Consider the following 18,220-nt stretch of genomic DNA (forward strand, 5'->3'; position numbering starts at 1 on the left):
TGTTAGGCCATTGTGTAGTCCATTTGGAGTTTTCTAGCACAAGATTTTCATTGATGCAAATTGAAAAAGAGTCATTTAAAGCCAGCTGAAATACTATATCAGTCATACGTCCCTTGCATGTGAATTGTTTGATGAAATTCTTTGAGCTTTCATTAGCATTTTTTGAGAGCAGATTTGAGAAGGGTCATTACAGTGGTATCAGAGCTTGCTTGCAAAGTGTTTGACGAAATGTCAAACAACTGAAGTATAAAAATTTTTGGTGTTTGAAGAAGTTATAACCTATTGGGGTTATTACAATTACTATCTTATGATCTCGCAAACATCAAAATGCTCTGTGACAATGACCATCTTATAGGCTGTCAGGATGACTTCTGCTGCAACCGAATTGTTTCTTGTACTGTAATACATTTTGTATCCAATTATCTTTGTTATCAATCTCACATCAGTTTGCCCAATATCAAGCATTCTCATGGCTCTTCTATCCCATTTTGTCCCCGTGTTTTTCTCAACTTCCTTCTTAACAAGTTTGGTTGCCACTGGAATTGTACCAACATTGTTTAGCCCAATTACTAAGTGTATCAACTCTTTAATTATCATGGCGGGTTGTTCTCCTAACCAAAACATGTCATCATGAATCCTACTCAAAATGATCCTAATCCACTCAGGTTCATCAAATTCCTCATAATCAACAAATTGTAGTATGTTTAGTTTGCTTAAGTGTTCAAACCACAGTTGGTAGGAACACAAGAAATCACAGCAAGGCAAGGAGAATTGCGCTTTAGAGACCGTACGGCAACATTAGAGGGAGGCCCAAGCCGTACAATACTGTAAGCCATACAAGAGAAGCCGTTCACAGAGCTTTGCAGGAGGGCCGTTCAAATCCGTACGGATGCTAACTGAGGAGAGGGATTCCTAACGAAGAAACGACAAAGAAGTGACAATTATGTAGTCAGCTGGCAAAAGAGCTTGGAAAAAGAAATTGGACGAAGACTCAGCCATGAACAAGAATGTGAAGACATTGCCATCTGGAGTCTGTGTAATAGGAGGGACTAGTATAGGTCCAAGTAAGAAGAAAGTAAAACAACCAAAATAGTCGACTGCGGCAGATATTCCTACAGTGTAGAGTATTACATTCAAAGGATTGAATAGTGCAAAATGCTGGAAGTGGTGGCAGGAGACTCCAGATAATCACACGGTGAAGGCTAGCATCCAGAAAGCACAAGTAGAATGGGTAATACAAATGGCAGTATTTTGTATTAGAGACTACGAAGGGCTTTGACGCATAATGATAGGTTCTCTTGAACCAATACGTTTGAGTATCTTGGTTGCAACTTAGTACTGTCTTTCAAACTAGCCGATTGGTCATGCTCAAGGCTGAAGGAAAATAGAAAGTAAACCTAAAAAGATGAGTCTAGAAGTAAAGATGCAGTTGATACAGCTCGTTTGTGGGGACTTGTCGCAGGCAGAACAAGAAGCTCTTTCAGACACATCAAAGGGCAGAGGGTTGAAGAAATCTAATATATAGGAAGGTCACTGGCGCTGTTTGATAGACATCGTGAAGAGTTGCTTCACAAGTTCTAGCCGCGCCTCGGATATTTCATTTCCGCATGTAGCGATGATGAATGAGATTTTGCATGGTAGGGTATATGATTGGGGAACATTGTTGGCCGAATGGATGTTGGAATTCATGACATTGCAGCACAAGACCTTCTACATGCCGCATTATGCCATCAGCCTATTTCTGGAGGCAATGACGTGGATGATCCCCACTGATGCACTGGAGGCCAAACTGGGACCACTCGCACCTGGCAAACCACCAATTATGCAGTGGAGGCATTTGGATACACTTGGCACCAAAACTATTGGACAGAAACGACTGAGGCCAGATGGTGGAAACATAGACAGTGGAAGAGAGGAGACTTCTTTAGAGGAGAGTGGGACCGATGGGGAAGAGGAAGAGGACAAGGAGGTAGAGGTGATTACGGCTACGCCATTGAGATTCCCACGACCTATACTCTCAACTACGACACATTTGGCTCTTGTTGGCATACATGGCATTCTGGGTTTTGGTCAACTTAGGCAGCCAGTATTGATGACACCAGTTTTTGTTGCGACGCAGTCCACTATAGAGACACGAGCTATTTTGGAGGTAGTAGCCGAGGCACATCCGTCACGAACAGAGACAACCGCTCTGGAGGTAACAATGGAGCTTGCTTGTGAGGCTTTACTAGAGGTTGGAGATGAGACATTGGTACGTGATACTGAGATGGACACAGAGATAGGGGCATTGGAGGTACCGACAAGTGAGGAGTTAGGGGCATTGGGTGTCCAATTGGATGTAGGGGGTTTTGATGTAGTGGTTACGGTAGATATGGCATTAATGGCATCACCTGAGCAAGATAGGGAGAGCCAAACCCAGAAGCTGAGTGCTTACCTGAGTATGCGGTTCCACTGTACCCCAAAACCTTGAGTGACGTACCTGTTGACACCCATGCAGGAAGCAGTACTGGAGAACCCATTGCAGACACAGGCTGAGGGATGACTGCATAGCGCTATTGAGCGTATGGCGAAAGCAGCAGAGAGGGCTATGGGTGTGCAATAGGAACATCCAGTAGCACAAAAGGTAGGGATGAGAGAGGCATTTCTTGCTGATTTAGCAGCTCTAGTGACTCGGGCTCGCTAGGTGTTAGCTTCAGCAGAGACTTAGGCATTCGAATCAGTTGTAAAGGAGCTAGAGGGAGTCATATCTTTTATGAGATTAGGATGCCTGGCTGCCTTTACAGTCTGTTTTGAGGAGCGGAGATGGTCGGATGTGGAGACTATAGAGATGCGATAGGATTGGGTCATGACGAGAGATCCTGGTATGGAGAGCCGAGCAGAGGCTTTGACTCACGAGATAGTGGAGATACATAGGAAGGCATACTACACCCTGTGGAGAAGCTAGGTGGATCAGGTAACAGCTGAGAGGGCTTGGGAGGAGTCAGCTACTAGATTAGCCTTCGAGAGGGCAGCCCTGTTAGACAGATAGAGTCAGCAATAGAAGTTGGCAGCGGAAAAGGAACAAGTAGCAACAAAGAAGGAGAAAGAGTTGGGAGAAATTGCAGGAATGATGCAATCCTTAGTTACCGATTCGGGCACGTGAATCGGATCCGTGGATTCGTGATTTTTTTTTTTCCCGATTAGGATTCGTGGAGGATTCGTGAATATATATATATATATATATATATTACTGATCTTGCCCAAGCCCCAACTAGTAACAGATATATATATATATATATATATATATATATATATATATATATATATATAGATATTTATTTCTCTCATTTATTAGTATATATAATGCATAAAAAGGTCATTTTAGCACTAGAAAGCCAAAAAATATATTTAAAAAAGTCATATTAAATAATTTAGACTCACTTGAACCTGTCGATCCTTGAGGATTCATGCTGGATCCTTGAGGATTCGTGTCTGGATTCATGCAGATCTGGGCAGGATCCTTGTTTTACACAGTGGATTCGTCAGGATTCATGAAAATATATTTAAAAAAGTCATATTAAATAATTTAGACTCACTTGAACCTGTCGATCCTTGAGGATTCATGCTAGATCCTTGAGGATTTGTGTCTGGATTCATGCAGATCTGGGCAGGATCCTTGTTTTACACAGTGGATTCGTCAGGATTCATGGCCCACGAATCCGGACGAATCCACTGTGTAAAACAAGGATCCTGCCTGGATCTGCACGAATCCAGGGACGAATCCGAATCCGGATCGGACCCGAATCCGGATCCGGCCTCTAGGGCACGAATTCGGTAACTAAGATGCAATCAGCTTTAGAGCTTCAGATGGAGGTAGAAGCAGAATTGAAGGCTAGGAAAGAGCAAGTCTACAAGCTACGGGTGGAGCTGAATGAGTTGAGGGTGCAGACGACCACTACGCCTGGGACCCAACCCTTTGTTTAGTATTTATGCATTGATGTACTTAGTTTATTTTGAGTTTTGTTGTATTGTTGTCTGGAGACGACTTTTCTTTTGGGGGGGATGATGTCGGTAAAATTTATATTGTAGCCGACGGGTAGAATAGTATCCGAACGGGTGCGTGACGCTTGAGTCACCCCTTCGGAAAGGTATATGTACACCGTCTGAAATGGACTTTGGATCATCGTTGTAAGCATTGTATTCAGATTGTAAGCATTGAGTGCATATTGCATATATGAATAAAGTATCTGTTTTGTGTTATATCATGCTATACTACATGCATTAAAGTATCCTTACCCTGTACGGTAAACAGATTTGTCATTGTTATAAACTTCCTCAAGGTCTGAACCTATGTCTCCGTCTTTAATTGATTCTAACTTACAATGTATGTATGCTCTTATGTCTGCCACATGTAAAACACCTTCAGGGGTTTGAGAAAATGTGCCTTATGGGTTATCTCCCATAGATATAAAGGGTTGTTTCTTAAACTGATACCTTGACCTATCTTTGACATCACATAGTAGTGGCTTATACATGACTCACTGACTTCACAAACAACCGCAATAGAAAGCTTAAGATAATCTCGCAATCAGTGAAATACCTCTTTCACGATCTCTCTATGGCATCAACGAAATCTTCGCAAACTCCTTCAATTCTCCTTGCAATCACTCCTTAGATTCTCTACTTGATCTCTTAGGTCAAATTGTGAAGAATGAATCCAAATTCACCCTTAAATCCTTGCCAAAACACTTTATTATTAATTGCAACTTGTGTAAGTACAAAAAGCTGATTAAACTTACATAATCCATCAAAATCACTAGTGGTCTTTTGTATCGTCAAGTTAGCATCTGCGAACTGACATTCAGTGTCAATGATGCCTGACATGCCTATATCTGACTTGCCATACATTAATTCCTCCATCCAGGGGTCTGAAAATTTACTGGCAAGGTTTTCCCCTTTTAAGCTATAATTAGATAATTTATGCTGAAGCGGAGGCTTCAGCATTGGGTACTGCATCCACCTTGTTCTCTGTGCAATCCTACACCTTTTCCTTCCACACTTTCATGTTTTCCATACTTCCTTTCCTAACAAATGTCTTATCAATGCTATCATACTGAGTTCTGTGCAGTTCACATTCTCATTCCTTCTACCAAGTAATATCTTCTCACATTAGTTGTCCTCATAGTGTTCATGAATCCATTAAATCTACAGAGTCTAGCTGTGTGTCCCAAGTTATTGCAATTGTGACAAGTAATGACTGAATTCCTATACCTTGGTCCAAACTCGTTAATCTGCAATCTGCTATCTCTAGTAATGTGCCTAAAGTTGTTGCATTTGTAGCACATAACTCCATTAGTGATGATATTATTCATTCCCATAGGTCTGCTTGCTGCCATGTTAGTCCTTTCATTTGTCCTCATAATTGATCTTTGATTAGGCTTCTTGCATTCATGTGACTTGTGTCCATAAAGAATGCAATCAAATGAGTATTCAGTAAAGGGTTTCGTATTCATATTACCTCTGCAATCCGTCTTCATATGTCCATACTTGTTGCATGCATAACAGCTACTTTTAAATGGGATCCTTTGATCTTTAGGTTGTTCAATCTAATTTGTAGTTTGGTTGATCTGATATGATGTCTGATTTGGTTCCTGTTCAAGTTTATGCTCAATTGTGATTTCTGATCCCTTTTATAATCCATAAGAGGAGTGAATGAATTTTATTTCCTCTTGGTGGATTCAAATTCATTTCTTATAGGAATTCTACAATTTACTACCTTATGCACAATCTGATTACTTGAAAAAAACATTATGTCATGTCCCCATTTTAAGATATAATTTTAATAAAAACTAAATAAAAAATGATAATAAAATCATATTCAAGTATAGAAATAAAAAATATAAATAACATATATAATATATCATCAATAAAATAATATTTAAAATAATTCAATAATAATAAATTTACAATGAATAAATAAATAAATAAATAAAATTAAATACAAGCGAATATTGTAGAAAGTATGTTATCTTTCTAAGTATTACAAAGTAATTGGTAAAATACTTGCATGTTATCAATAGAGACCGAAAGGTCAATATATACAAAAGAATAAGACAATGTTTCCTTAGGAAATGATTATAAAGAATAGAAACATTCTATTGTAACAGAGAAAGCTAAAAAAATGAAAGCTAACTAAAGTTAACTAGATATTTACGATAGATTACCATTAACTAATAATAGACGATTATCTATTATTGTAATACCCTCCCTTAATGGTTAATCTATCTAGAACACCAAGCTGTCCTCTGAATTTGACAAACTTATCAAGACCAAGAGGCTTGGTGAGAATGTTTGCAGTCTGATCTGTGGAAGGAACATAATACAAATCTATAGTCTCGTCTTCAACTAGCTATCATATGTAATGACAGTGAACATCCACATGCTAGGTTTGTCCATGGAAGATTGGATTTTGTGCTAACTTGATAAGGCCTTCGTTATCAACAAACGGAGTAGTCAGTCTTGCGGGTTACATCTGCATATCCCCAAGCATCTGACGAAGCCAAACAACTTCACATCTTGCCTTAATAGTCCCTCTATATTCGGCCTTTGTAGAGGAGAGAGAAACCACCTTCTGCTTCTTATTGGCCTATATGATTACACCGGATTCCAAACTGGACATAGGTCCAAAAGTTGACTTTTTATCATCAACAGAGTCTGCCCAATCTGAATCTGTGAACCCACTGAGTTTAGGAGTAGAACTTCCAGAGTACAAAAGTCCATAATTTGAAATGCCCTTAACATAACCAAGCACACACTTTGCTATCAGCGTTAGGAGCTATCATAAAGCGTGAAATATAGTTGACTGCGAAGCTGATATCAAGCCTAGTAGCAGAGAGGTAGATGTGGCTGCCTACTAGATGCCTGTATGTAGTATCATCAATGGGAGGAGAATTAGACTTTGCGGATAACTTGAGACTTTCCTCCATAGGTGCAGATGCAGGCTTGCAATCCTGCATATGGAATTTGTCTAACTGGGCCCTGGCATATTTGAACTGAGAGATTAATATACTAGAAGACTATTGCCAAGCTTCAACACCTAGGCAATAATGCATGAGCCCAAGGTCAGTCATATCAAAAGACTGGCACAAATTCTGTTTGATTCCCTGAATCAGAGATGCCGAACTACCAGTGATGATCAAATCATCCACATAAATAACCAGAGGATGATGTCACTGTCAGTAATCTTAATGTACAGATTTGAGTCTGAAGAACTCCTCTTGAAGCTTTGATCACTGAGGTACTTATCAATTTTTATGTACCATGCCCGAGGGGCTTGCTTCAAGCCATAGAGAGCTTTCACCAATCTGAGAACATGATGGCCTTTACTAGCAACCTTGAAACTAGGAGGCTGTGTCATGTAGACCTCTTAATGGAGATCACCATTCAGGAAAGCACTCTTCACGTCCATTTGATGGACCTTCCAGCCAAACAGTGCTGCCATGGCTAGGACTAACATGATGGTGCTCATCTTTGCAGGAGGACCATAGGTCTCCTCATAATCAATGGCCTGATGTTGAGAAAAGCCCTTCACCACTAAACAAGCTTTGTACTTATCCAAAATACCATCCGATTTGTATTTGATTTTGTAAACCCATTTGCAGCCAGTGGGCTTCTTCCTTGGTGGAAGATCAGAAAGGACCCAGGTGTTGTTTTCAACAAACTCTGGTGTTCAGATGTCATGGCTTGTTCCCACCCTAGAATTCCTTTAACCTCGAAATATGTTTGAGGTTCAAACACACTATGAATGTTGGCCATGAGAGTAAAGTTAACAGACCCTGTAGTTTTGCTCTTATCCCGAGCAGTTCTCCATCAATGAGCTCATCACAAAGATCAACAAGTGTCTTACATGATTAGGTTCCTCATTAGAAGAATCGAGATCAAACTTAGGTGAAGCATCTACAAATCGAGGTGATCCTGCAGGAGAAGCGGAAGGTGTCTGTACAGGTATCATTGGTATAACTAGAGCTGCAGGAGTTGTTGAGCCCTCCCATTAGGTGGACCTAATGGAGTCGAACTCACAAATCATGAGCCTTCATATGCTAGTGAGCTGGCTCAAGAACATGAGAAATAGGCATGAATGGTCCTCGTTGTTCATCAAAGATTACATCATGATTGTAGATGAGATAAGATGTCTCAATATCAATTTGGCGGTAGGCTTTATGTTGACTATTGTATCTAGCAAGCATGAGTTTTTGACTCTTGGCATCCAACTTGGTGCATGACGCATCAGGAATCAAAAAAAAAGCAAGGGAGCCGAAAACCTTCGGGTGATTGATTCTAGGCTTGCAACTTGACCAGGCCTCTTCTAAAGTTTTACCTTTGACTGCCACTATGGGTGATCAGTTCAACAGATAAACTGCTTCTGCCCAAAACTTCTTCTGAAAATGTCTGTGTTCGAGCATGGATCGAGCCATCGCAGTGATTGTCCAGTTCTGATTTTCAACTACATTGTTTTGTTTTGGTGTGTGGGGTGTGGTTAACTAGCGTTTGATGCCATGTGTATCCAAGAAGCTGGAGAAAACATTAGAGCAAAATTTTTCCCCATCGTCTGATCTAAGAGTAATAATAGATTTTCCAGACTCTTTTTGAACTAAAGGTTTAAACTTCTGAAATACAGGAAATGCATCTGATTTCTTTTTAAGGAAATACACCCACATTTTTCTATTGATGTCATCAACAAACAACAAAAAATACTTAGACCCAAGAATAGGAGTGGCCATAGGGCCGCAAATATTGTCATGAACAAGCTGAAGTACCTGAGAAGCTCGCCATGAATCGCCATCAGTGAAAGGTGTGCAATGTTGCTTCCCAGCTTGGCATGCATCACAAACTCCAAGTTGTTGAGTCTGAATCTCTAGCAATCGAAGAAAAAACTCATCTCGAGCAAGCTGTGAGAGATAATGCACATTCAAGTGCCCATGTCACTGATGCCTAAGTGTGCTGACCATAGTTCCAAAAATCGCCATGAAATCGCCGAAATCGCCGAAATCGCGATAAGATTCATGGCTCCCGATTTTTTTGGAATCGGAAATCGCTGGTGGCGATTTTTTCGTGTGAATCGCCTGAATCGCCAAAATCGGCGATTCATGGCAAAAATCGCCAAAATCGCCATCGTGAATCTCCAGAAATCGGCCGCGGCAGCAAGGATAGAAAGTTCAATTTTTTAAAAAAAACACGTTTTATTTGCTTTCTAAGTTGACTTTCCTCTTTGTTATAACCCTAAAGAGCCTTCTATTTGCTTAGTATGAGTAGAAGAGAGGAAGAGTGAGAGAGAAGAAGAGAAAAGAGAATCCATAGGTTTCCAACCGGCAAGAAGGAAGAGCACCAAATAGATCAGAAGTCCATTTGGGGAGGCCATAAATTGCATTAGGAGCATTAAGGAGTCAATATCAACACTCCTCAACTCATTTGCAAGAGGTAAGTGTTGGTTTTTTTTTTGCATGTTAGTGTAGTATGCATTTTTTGTTAAATTTTTTTAGAGTTCATTTGCAAATCTTGAATGTTTTTTATTTTTAGTTTTACTAAATTGCAAACTAGGGTTTGTTGTTTTGTAGTTTTTGTTTATTAGTTGCAAACTTTGATTTTTTACATGAATTTTTTTATTGTAGCAGCCCTTTGCTTTCATTTTCCAATTTCCACAATGGGTAAAAAAGATGAATGCTGGAAATATAATGAAGAGTTTCCTAGGAGAACCAAATATCAAACAAAATGTATATTTTGCAAAGAAAAAATAAATTCGGGAGGTATCTATAGATTGAAATACCACATTGCTGGCATACCTGGCCATGATGTCACAGTTTGCACTCAACAAACCGCTGAGGCAAAACGCTCTTGTTTAGTGGCATTAGAAAAAAATGAACAAGACAAGTTGACTAAGAAAATGCAACTTGAAGGGTTAAGAGGTATTGGCTCCCGTGCTCGCACATCCGCAACCGCATCTACATCTGCAAGTGCATTTGCATCAGCTTCCGCATCCGTAGGTTGTGTTGGGGAGGGTTCTTCTAGGCCTCCTTTTCATCCTAGTGCTAGTGCTCATGTGAGTGTTAGTGGTAGTCGGTCTCATACTGAGACAGAGTCCAACACCAACCTATTGCGGCCTAGAGTGCGGAAAAGCAGAATGGATAGTTACTTTGTGCCCCGCACTACTCCTGGCTCCCAACCCACGCTTGAGGGCATGGGTTTGAACAAGGAGATTCATGATGCTGCCAGAAAAGAGATTTGCAAATTCTGGTACTTTTGCAACATTCCATTTATTGCAGCCAGGTAATTGATTCTTTTTTTTTTGTTATCTTCAAAGTTAAAGTTAAAAGTAAAAGTAAAACTTTAATTATATCTACTTGTTTTATGATTTTAGTTTTTGACATCTAAATTTCTAATCAATATCATTATCTATTTGTGACAGGACTCCTTATTGGCAGAACATGATAGATGCAGTTGCCATTTGTGGTCCGGGGTTTAAAGCCCCAACTGAGGCTGAGTTGAGTGGATACCTCCTGGAGGAAATGGTTGAGGATATGAGGCATGAGCTTGAGGACAACCGAAAGGAGTGGATCGAAAAGGGTTGCACCATCATGACTGATGGTTGGACAGATAGGAGGGGAAGAACACTCCTCAATTTTCTTGTATCATGTGGAGGTGATTGATCATTCTACTTTCCTACATACATAATTTTGAATCGTGATTGACTATTTCAAATTTTGATTTGTTGATTGCTAATAGTAATTATAATTCGTTGTTTTGTTACTTGTAGGATATACCATGTTCCTCAAATCCATTGATGCTTCTGCTCATGTAAAAAACGCCACATACTTATGTGAGGTTATTGAGGAAGTTATAGCAGAGGTGGGGGAACAACATGTGGTGCAAGTGGTGACGGATAATGCAGCAAGTTATGTTGCTGCAGGTAAACTTTTAACTTTTTAAGTTTTGAAAATAAATTTATTTGAATTTTGAACTTTTTCTAATTCTAACTTAGAATTTCTAAGTTTTCTAAGTTCTAAGTTCTAACATGTTTGAAATTTGAATTTCTAATTATCTTAAAATTGTTGTAGGCAAACTTTTGATGGAGAGGCACCCCACCATATTTTGGTCCCCTTGTGCAACACACTGCCTTGACCTCATGTTGGAGGAAATTGGCAAACTTGAGTGGGTCAAGTCATGTGTGGAAAGGGCAAAAAACATATGTAAGTTTATTTATAATCATTCATTTGTCCTTAGCACAATGAGGAAGTACACAGGAGACAAAGAGTTAGCTCGTCCAGGGATCACGAGGTTTGCCTCGAATTTCATCACCTTGCAGTCCTTGTTGACATCAAGGGATGATTTGAGGAGCATGTTTGTTGGGCGGGAGTGGATTTCATCTTCCTATGCTACGACCACTGCAGGGATAGATGTGGTGGATTGCATATTTGATGATGATGGTTTTTGGAAATCTGCTAGAGAAATACTTAAGGTAATTTTATTGCAATTTAACATTTAATATTTTACAGTTTACTATGCTAATTGTTTAATGATTTAGTTTTACCTTATATTATTGAATTATTCTATGTTTAAGTTTTGACTCAAATTTTTGTTTTACTTTATATGTAGGCCACTGAGCCTCTTGTATCTCTCCTACGAACTGCTGATGGGGAGAAGCCCTCTATGGGCTACATATATGAGGGCATGGATAGGGCCAAGGAGGCCATTAGAGCTCAGTATGCAGGAGTGCAGGAGAAGTATGCCCCTATTTGGGACATCATTGATAGGAGATGGCAGAATCAGCTCCACAGACCCATCCATGCAGCAGCTTACTTTTTGAATTCGGCATTTCGTTTCCGTCCTGACTTCAAGGCGGATGAGGAGGTTCTCACCGGATTATATACAGTGATCCAGAGGTTGAGTACTGATGAGGATAGCAGTGCTGCAATTATTGAGCTTGATAAGTTCAATAATAAAGAAGGGCCACTTTTCTCTAGCAGGGTAGCCATAGATGCTCGGGAAACAATACAGCCAGGTAAAAATTAAATAATATATTCAATGTTCATGAATCTAGATTCTAAACTTAAAGTTGATTATGTAATTTTAGAGTTAACTTGTAATTTGTAATTTGTAAATGAGACTAATTATTTTTATTTTCCCTTATTTCAGATAGATGGTGGCAAATGTTTGGGGCCACAACCCCAAAACTTCAAAAAATTGCCATTCGTATTCTGAGTCAGCCAAGCAGCGCTTCTGGATGTGAGCGCAGTTGGTCCATGTTCGAGCACATCCACTCGAAGAGGAGAAACAGGTTGACAGTGCAGAGGTTGAATGATCTTGTCTTCGTTCATTACAACCTCCGTCTTAGGATCAGACAGATTTTGGGCACTGACTCCTTTCCGATCATTCTGGAGGAGATTGATCCAGAATCAGAGTGGCTCACAGAGGTTGTAGATCCAGTCTTCACTGAGGAAGACCGTGCGTGGATTGACCAGGTGGATATAGAGGCTGAGGCAGCTAGAGCACGTTCTTCAGGCATTGGTAGACGCACACGTGCACGCACAGACACAGGCCCTAGCGACATTCGTGAGCCCATCTTATATGCGGGAGATATGGCTCGACAGTCCTCTAGGACCTACATTAGACGCCTTGCTACTAGGCAGACTGGATACTCAGAGGCTGAGGCTGAGGCTGTAGCCGAGCTTGAGGATGATGTTGAGGATGATGATGACTATGAGCCTGAGGCTTGAGCTGGAGCCTTGTTTTTATATTTTGTTTACAGATATTGATACTGAATCATTGATAGACATATGTTTCAAAGTTTCAAACTTTCATGGATCTTCATCTTAGATTCGTACATAAATTTATGATTTGATGTCTTATGGATCATCTTACATACATTCTATGATTTAAATCATTATGATCATTTGATTTCTATTTACTTCAGCTAGCCTACAATTTACATTTTAGAATCTTAGATAACATAGTTACGTATGTGATGGATTTTATGTTTCATGTTTATGTATGTTAAGTTTTAACTTCTATTTGATGATGTTATAGTGTGCTTAAGTTATATTCAATAAAGGGTGCATGAAATAAGTTTTAAATTGTTAAAATCTTTAAATTTAAAGGGTTTTTTCAAATTTGCCGATTCATCGCCGATTCATTGCCGATTCATTGCCGATTCACGATTCGATTCGGCCTTGCCGATTCCGATCCGATTCCGATTCACGTTTCTTTGGTGCTGACATAAGACTGCCGAGTAGCCATAGCTAAGTCCCGAGAATCACCAAAATTAGTAAGTTTGAAAGACCGTGATCCTCAAGACCCACTGCAACAGAAGACTGAGTCACCCGATCAGTGATGGTGCATTGATGTGAACTAAAGGTGACATCCAAGTGTGGAGAATGTTGCAGCAATTGACTGATTGAGTGTAGATTTAGTTCCATCCCTGGAACATAGTACACATTAAGGAATATGAGATTCCACCCAGTAGACTGAATTTGAATGTTGCCTTTGCCAACAACTGTGTATTCTTCTCCGCTACTAAAAATAACAGCCTGAATAAGGCTGGTAGTCAATAAACCAGTCTCTGCGGTAAGTGAAATGACGAGAGGCACCTGAATCAATGTAATAGGTAGACGACTTCACATGATCTACAGATCTTTTAGCCATGAAGGCATAAAAGGTAGACTTCGTCTGCTCAGTGTGCTCTGCACTATTTGCTTTGGGTTGCGGACATGATTGCTTAGATTGTGCAACTGAGCGTTTCTAACATTCAACATTCATGTGTCCAAACTTGTCGCAGTAGTTGCATTGAATGTTCTTTCGGGAACTATTTGATGTTGGAGCAGAAGACCTCTACTGAGATGGCTGCTTAAACTTGCCTTTATCCTTTTGAAAGGATGTCGTAGCAAAGGCTTGCTCTGTGGAGGTGGAACTGGAACTGCTACCAAACTATTGTTTCTACCAATCTTGCTAAAGCTGCAGGGTGCAAAGATCAGTGATCAGTGAACTTCAAATCAACACCAAAAGATGTGATGTTGAGTCTCGATAAAATTTTTATAAGACCTTGGTAAACTCCAAAGAGTGGTAATCATAATATCCTCTTCCTCCATCTGGAGACCGATGGCAAGTAACTGATCACAGATTTCCTAAATCTGATTCAGGTGTGTCTGGAGCGAGGTGTGCTCATCCATGACAATAGAAAACAAAGTGTTCTTTAGAAAGAAAGCTCTACTTTTGTCAGAAGTCTCATGAAGACCTTTGAGATGTGTCCAAATCTCGGCAGCTATCTTGTCAGATGGAATCTAAGAAAGCTGATCATCAGCCATGGATAATTTGAGAAGCATCACTACCTCCCGATTTTTTAGATCTCATGTAGCCTAATAAGAAAGTTGATTATTGTTATGATATTCAAAAAAGGTGATGATCTGCTACTTCCAAGTGCCATAATTCCGACCATTGAATTTGGAGTTCTGCTTGAGGAAAATGTTTGTCAGAGATGCCATGGCATGTTTTTCAATGAAAACTGTGAAAATCTTTGAAGACACGTTCTTCGCGGCAAAAAAATGGAAGACACAGAAAAATTAGAGTGACTTAGAAGGGAACTCGAAAAATCCAGAAGGAAAATGGTGTCATTTTTTGGATCCGCTGGCTTGAAAATTGAGGCACAAAAATCAAGACACCCAGAAAATCTGACAATGACCCATTTGAGCTCTCGAAAAACCCACCAAGATTCTGAAATCAAATTATTTTTTCAAGCTAAACAATTAAGATTTTGGGCAAAACCCTATCCGGCTGCAAAATAAGCTCCTAATAATGGTGGATTTGGGAAAAAGTTGCAGAAATAGACCAAGAACCAGGCGAATTTAGGACTACTACTGCTAGGTGAAGGTCGCGGCAAGATCAAGAAGAAAAAATGAATCTTTTGTAGACATTTGCTGTTCCAAACGTGAAGGGAAAAAAAACACCTGACATGAGCTGAATATTACCACAAAAATGGTGTGCGATTTACAGGCAAAAGACTAGCTAGAGAAATCGCAAATGTGAACTAGAGGAAATCGCGATTTTTGCTGGCCGTGAGCAAGAAAAAAATGCCACGTTTTGACACCTTTGACATTGCAATTCTGCAGTTGGGAGGTAGGAAAAAAACTCGCTATTTTTGGCAAAGATCCTCCACAAACCCTAAGGAAAAATACCTTGTGTGAAAATCAAAGGTTTTCTTATATGATGAAGCAAGGATCATAGAAAAATAATTTTGAAAATGTGTCTGATAATTTTGAAGAAAAAATTATGATTTAAAAAATAAAAAGATTGAGGCTTTGATACCATATTACAAAGTAATTGGTAAAATACTTTCTTGTTATTACTAGAGACCGAAATGTCAATATATACAATAGAATAAAATGATGTTTCCTTAGGAAGCGATCATAACGAATAGAAACATTCTATTCTAACAGAGAAAGCTAAAAAAGTGAAAGCTAACTAAAGCTAACTAGATATTTTTAATAGATTACTATTAACTAATAATAGACGATTATCTATTATCATAATGCTAAATAAGATTTAATAATAAATGATAATAAATATAAAATAGATAAGTAAATAAATAATATAATATAAATAAACTAAATCTAATAAAAAGTCAAGAGATGTAATAAAAATATGTGACTATTTAAAATTAAGGTATAAAAGGGAGGAGAGTTCATTTTAAAGAGGAAGAAAGAGGAGAAGAAGAGAAGAGTTAAAGAAGGATTATTAAAAGATGAATGAGAAGAAAACAAATGACTTTTTTCAAATATTTTCAATGATGAAAGGATGTGACTCTTTTAAAGGGTTGTATTTATGAATGCTTGTGACTCTTAAAAAATATTTTAACTATGAAGAGTTGTGACTTTTCAAAAGGGTTCTGATTATGAAAGGTTGTGACTTTTTGATAGTATTGTGATTATGAAGTGTTGTAACTTTTTGGTAGTATTGTGATTATGAAGGGTTGTGACTTTTCAAAAGGATTGTGATTATGAAGGTTTGCAACTCTTTGAAAATGACACAGATGATAAATAAAATATGGGAGGATTAAAAAAAATTATGCCTAAGATAGTCGAACTATATTAGAGTAGACAAAGTAGAGAAACTAAACTATAGATAGATAGATAGATAGATAGATATATAAAATGTTGGGAATTGAAGTAATAAATATTCTATGAAAGATTATAAAATGAAAAACTAAAGGGAACTAGAGGCATGCTCATTTGATATGTTTGTTTCATAAATGAATATGAATCAATTGGTAGATAATATTATCAAGATCATGGATTGAGATGAGAACTTTATAGTTCTCATAGAGATCAATTAAGCACTTGGTAGAGGGCATTCATTAGAATGTCGAGTTTCTTTTAAGAGAACTCGAAGATTAGAGGAGATTCTTGATTGAATGTCAAGATTCCGAATTGGAACCCAAAGAGAGATTTGTAGAGAATCTTTTAGAGGCAATATATATTGTAGTGGTCAAACATATGCATATGTCAGAGAAAAGAGACTTGGTTAGATGTGGGATCTCTACCAATTAGTGTTACCAAAGATCTCAAAGAGGCCTAAGGAAGACATTCTTTATATAATAATTACTTAATTGAGATGCAATTATCACCAGAGGGTTAGGTGGTTTGAGAAGGATCTCTTTTGAAGGATTAGGAAGGGTAGTATGGGTAGTATTTAGATTAGTACTTAATCCGATATTTTTAATATGTTTCACATATAATTTTTCTATACTATACTAATGAATGGTTTTAGGTTACATCATTCAAATTTAAATCGGAAAAGGGGACATTACACATTAAAACCCGAGTGTGTGTGGTGGCTTTCTTTGAGAAAATGGCCTTTCACTAGTTGTCCTTGTTTACCTTTTTAGGTGGATTGTTTTCCTACAGGGCTTTGTACTCCTTTTTATTTTCCTCCTTGTTCTCTTCCTTTTTGAGAGTCTCAACATAGCTTTTTGGCTTTTCTTCATCTGTCTTCTTTTGTAGATACGACATTAGAAATTGAAGTAGTCTTCTTCTGTTTTTCATCAAATCCAAGACCAGTTTTGATGAATGGTGATCTTTATGCATTGATAAGATCATCCAACATTTCAATACTTTTATCAAACCTCATGCTTTTAATTTAGCTATTCTTTTGGCTTCTCCAATTTCTAAGGAAACAATTTCAATTTCTAACTTCTCACAATTTGATTCTGTTACTTTCAGCTAATCTATTGAAACCTCTTCAATTCACCTAGCCCCCACAACTTGAGTCTTTAGATCCACAATCATTTTCAAGTAGCTTCATCTTTGATTCATTGTCTCTTCTCAAATGTGATTTTTAATCTTTGAATTCCACTCATTTAATTTCATCTTGGACAAGGATAAGTTCTTGTTATGGTAAATTAATGTTGTTGTAGTTGTATTAAATAAAGGAGAGAAGCTATTTATATAGATTTACAAAGACGATGTTTCTAAAAGAATTTTTAGTGAGCTAAAAACATGAATAGAAACTAACTAATAAATTAAAGACTAACTATTATAATATTCTAAGGCTCTTCCTTAATGGTCGTTGTTTAACTGCTATCTTTTGGTCACACATTTTTCAAATCATTCTACTATTGTGGAAACCCTCCCTAGGTTTGTAGAATGTTAATGACCAACACTAGCCCAAATCCATCCAAAAAATAACACAGAAGGGTGTCCCTTTCTTCATAACACTTTGCAACAAGAGACAAGAGCCTACCACCGAGATGACTCTGCCACTAACCCTCCCATAATTAACAAAACATTTGACCAGAAATCGTCACAAAAACATCCAACTTGATATTGGATAACGAAGTTGCTCTTCCCTAGAGACAGAGACAAACATTTGAGAACAACTAGCACGATTTTGAGGAAAAATCGACAAGCCCTCCAAACTTTGTAGAGGAGCATGATGCCCCAAAACAAATTGCAAAAAGCCACAGTTTCTTAAGGAGAAAAATTGGAAAAACTGGACACAATTTTTGAGGTGAAAAATAGATCAAGACAAGACAAAGGAATCTGAGACATGGATCAACATACAAAATTTCACTTTTGAGGAAAAAATAGTAAAACCCAACAATTAAATTTTTGGGAAAAAATCATAAACCTATTAGAAACTTTTCAAGTGAAAAAATTATGAGAACCCTTAGATAATTTTTAAGAAAAATGCTATAAAT

The 18,220-nt window shown here is 38.3% G+C and overlaps 3 protein-coding genes across 5 annotated transcripts in view; all 3 read left to right on the forward strand.

Annotated features, from left to right (window-relative positions):
• The window catches only part of DECOY (decoy), a 108,958-nt gene that overhangs the window by 77,325 nt on the left and 13,413 nt on the right, over positions 1-18,220 (forward strand). The window lies entirely within an intron of this gene.
• LOC149580613 (uncharacterized) lies at positions 10,798-11,558 on the forward strand. Its single transcript, XM_089792386.1, has 2 exons — positions 10,798-10,942; positions 11,091-11,558. The coding sequence occupies exons 1-2, from the start codon at positions 10,798-10,800 to the stop codon at positions 11,516-11,518; spliced, it is 573 nt and encodes a 190-aa protein (XP_089648512.1). The 3' UTR covers positions 11,519-11,558.
• LOC149580614 (uncharacterized) lies at positions 11,556-12,848 on the forward strand. Its single transcript, XM_089792339.1, has 2 exons — positions 11,556-12,034; positions 12,169-12,848. The coding sequence occupies exons 1-2, from the start codon at positions 11,683-11,685 to the stop codon at positions 12,747-12,749; spliced, it is 933 nt and encodes a 310-aa protein (XP_089648465.1). The 5' UTR covers positions 11,556-11,682; the 3' UTR covers positions 12,750-12,848.

Source organism: Cupressus sempervirens, chromosome 1 (assembly GCF_028749045.1).
Source record: "Cupressus sempervirens isolate cs-2001-9-10 chromosome 1, ASM2874904v1, whole genome shotgun sequence".
In the NCBI taxonomy this organism is placed as follows: domain Eukaryota; kingdom Viridiplantae; phylum Streptophyta; class Pinopsida; order Cupressales; family Cupressaceae; genus Cupressus; species Cupressus sempervirens.

Coding starts and splice junctions, on each gene's coding strand:
- LOC149580614 (XM_089792339.1), top strand. CDS start 11,683: ATGGGCTACATATATGAGGGCATGGATAGGGCCAAGGAGGCCATTAGA. Junction 12,035..12,168: donor TCGGGAAACAATACAGCCAG/GTAAAAATTAAA, acceptor CCCTTATTTCAG/ATAGATGGTGGCAAATGTTT.
- LOC149580613 (XM_089792386.1), top strand. CDS start 10,798: ATGTTCCTCAAATCCATTGATGCTTCTGCTCATGTAAAAAACGCCACA. Junction 10,943..11,090: donor AGCAAGTTATGTTGCTGCAG/GTAAACTTTTAA, acceptor AAATTGTTGTAG/GCAAACTTTTGATGGAGAGG.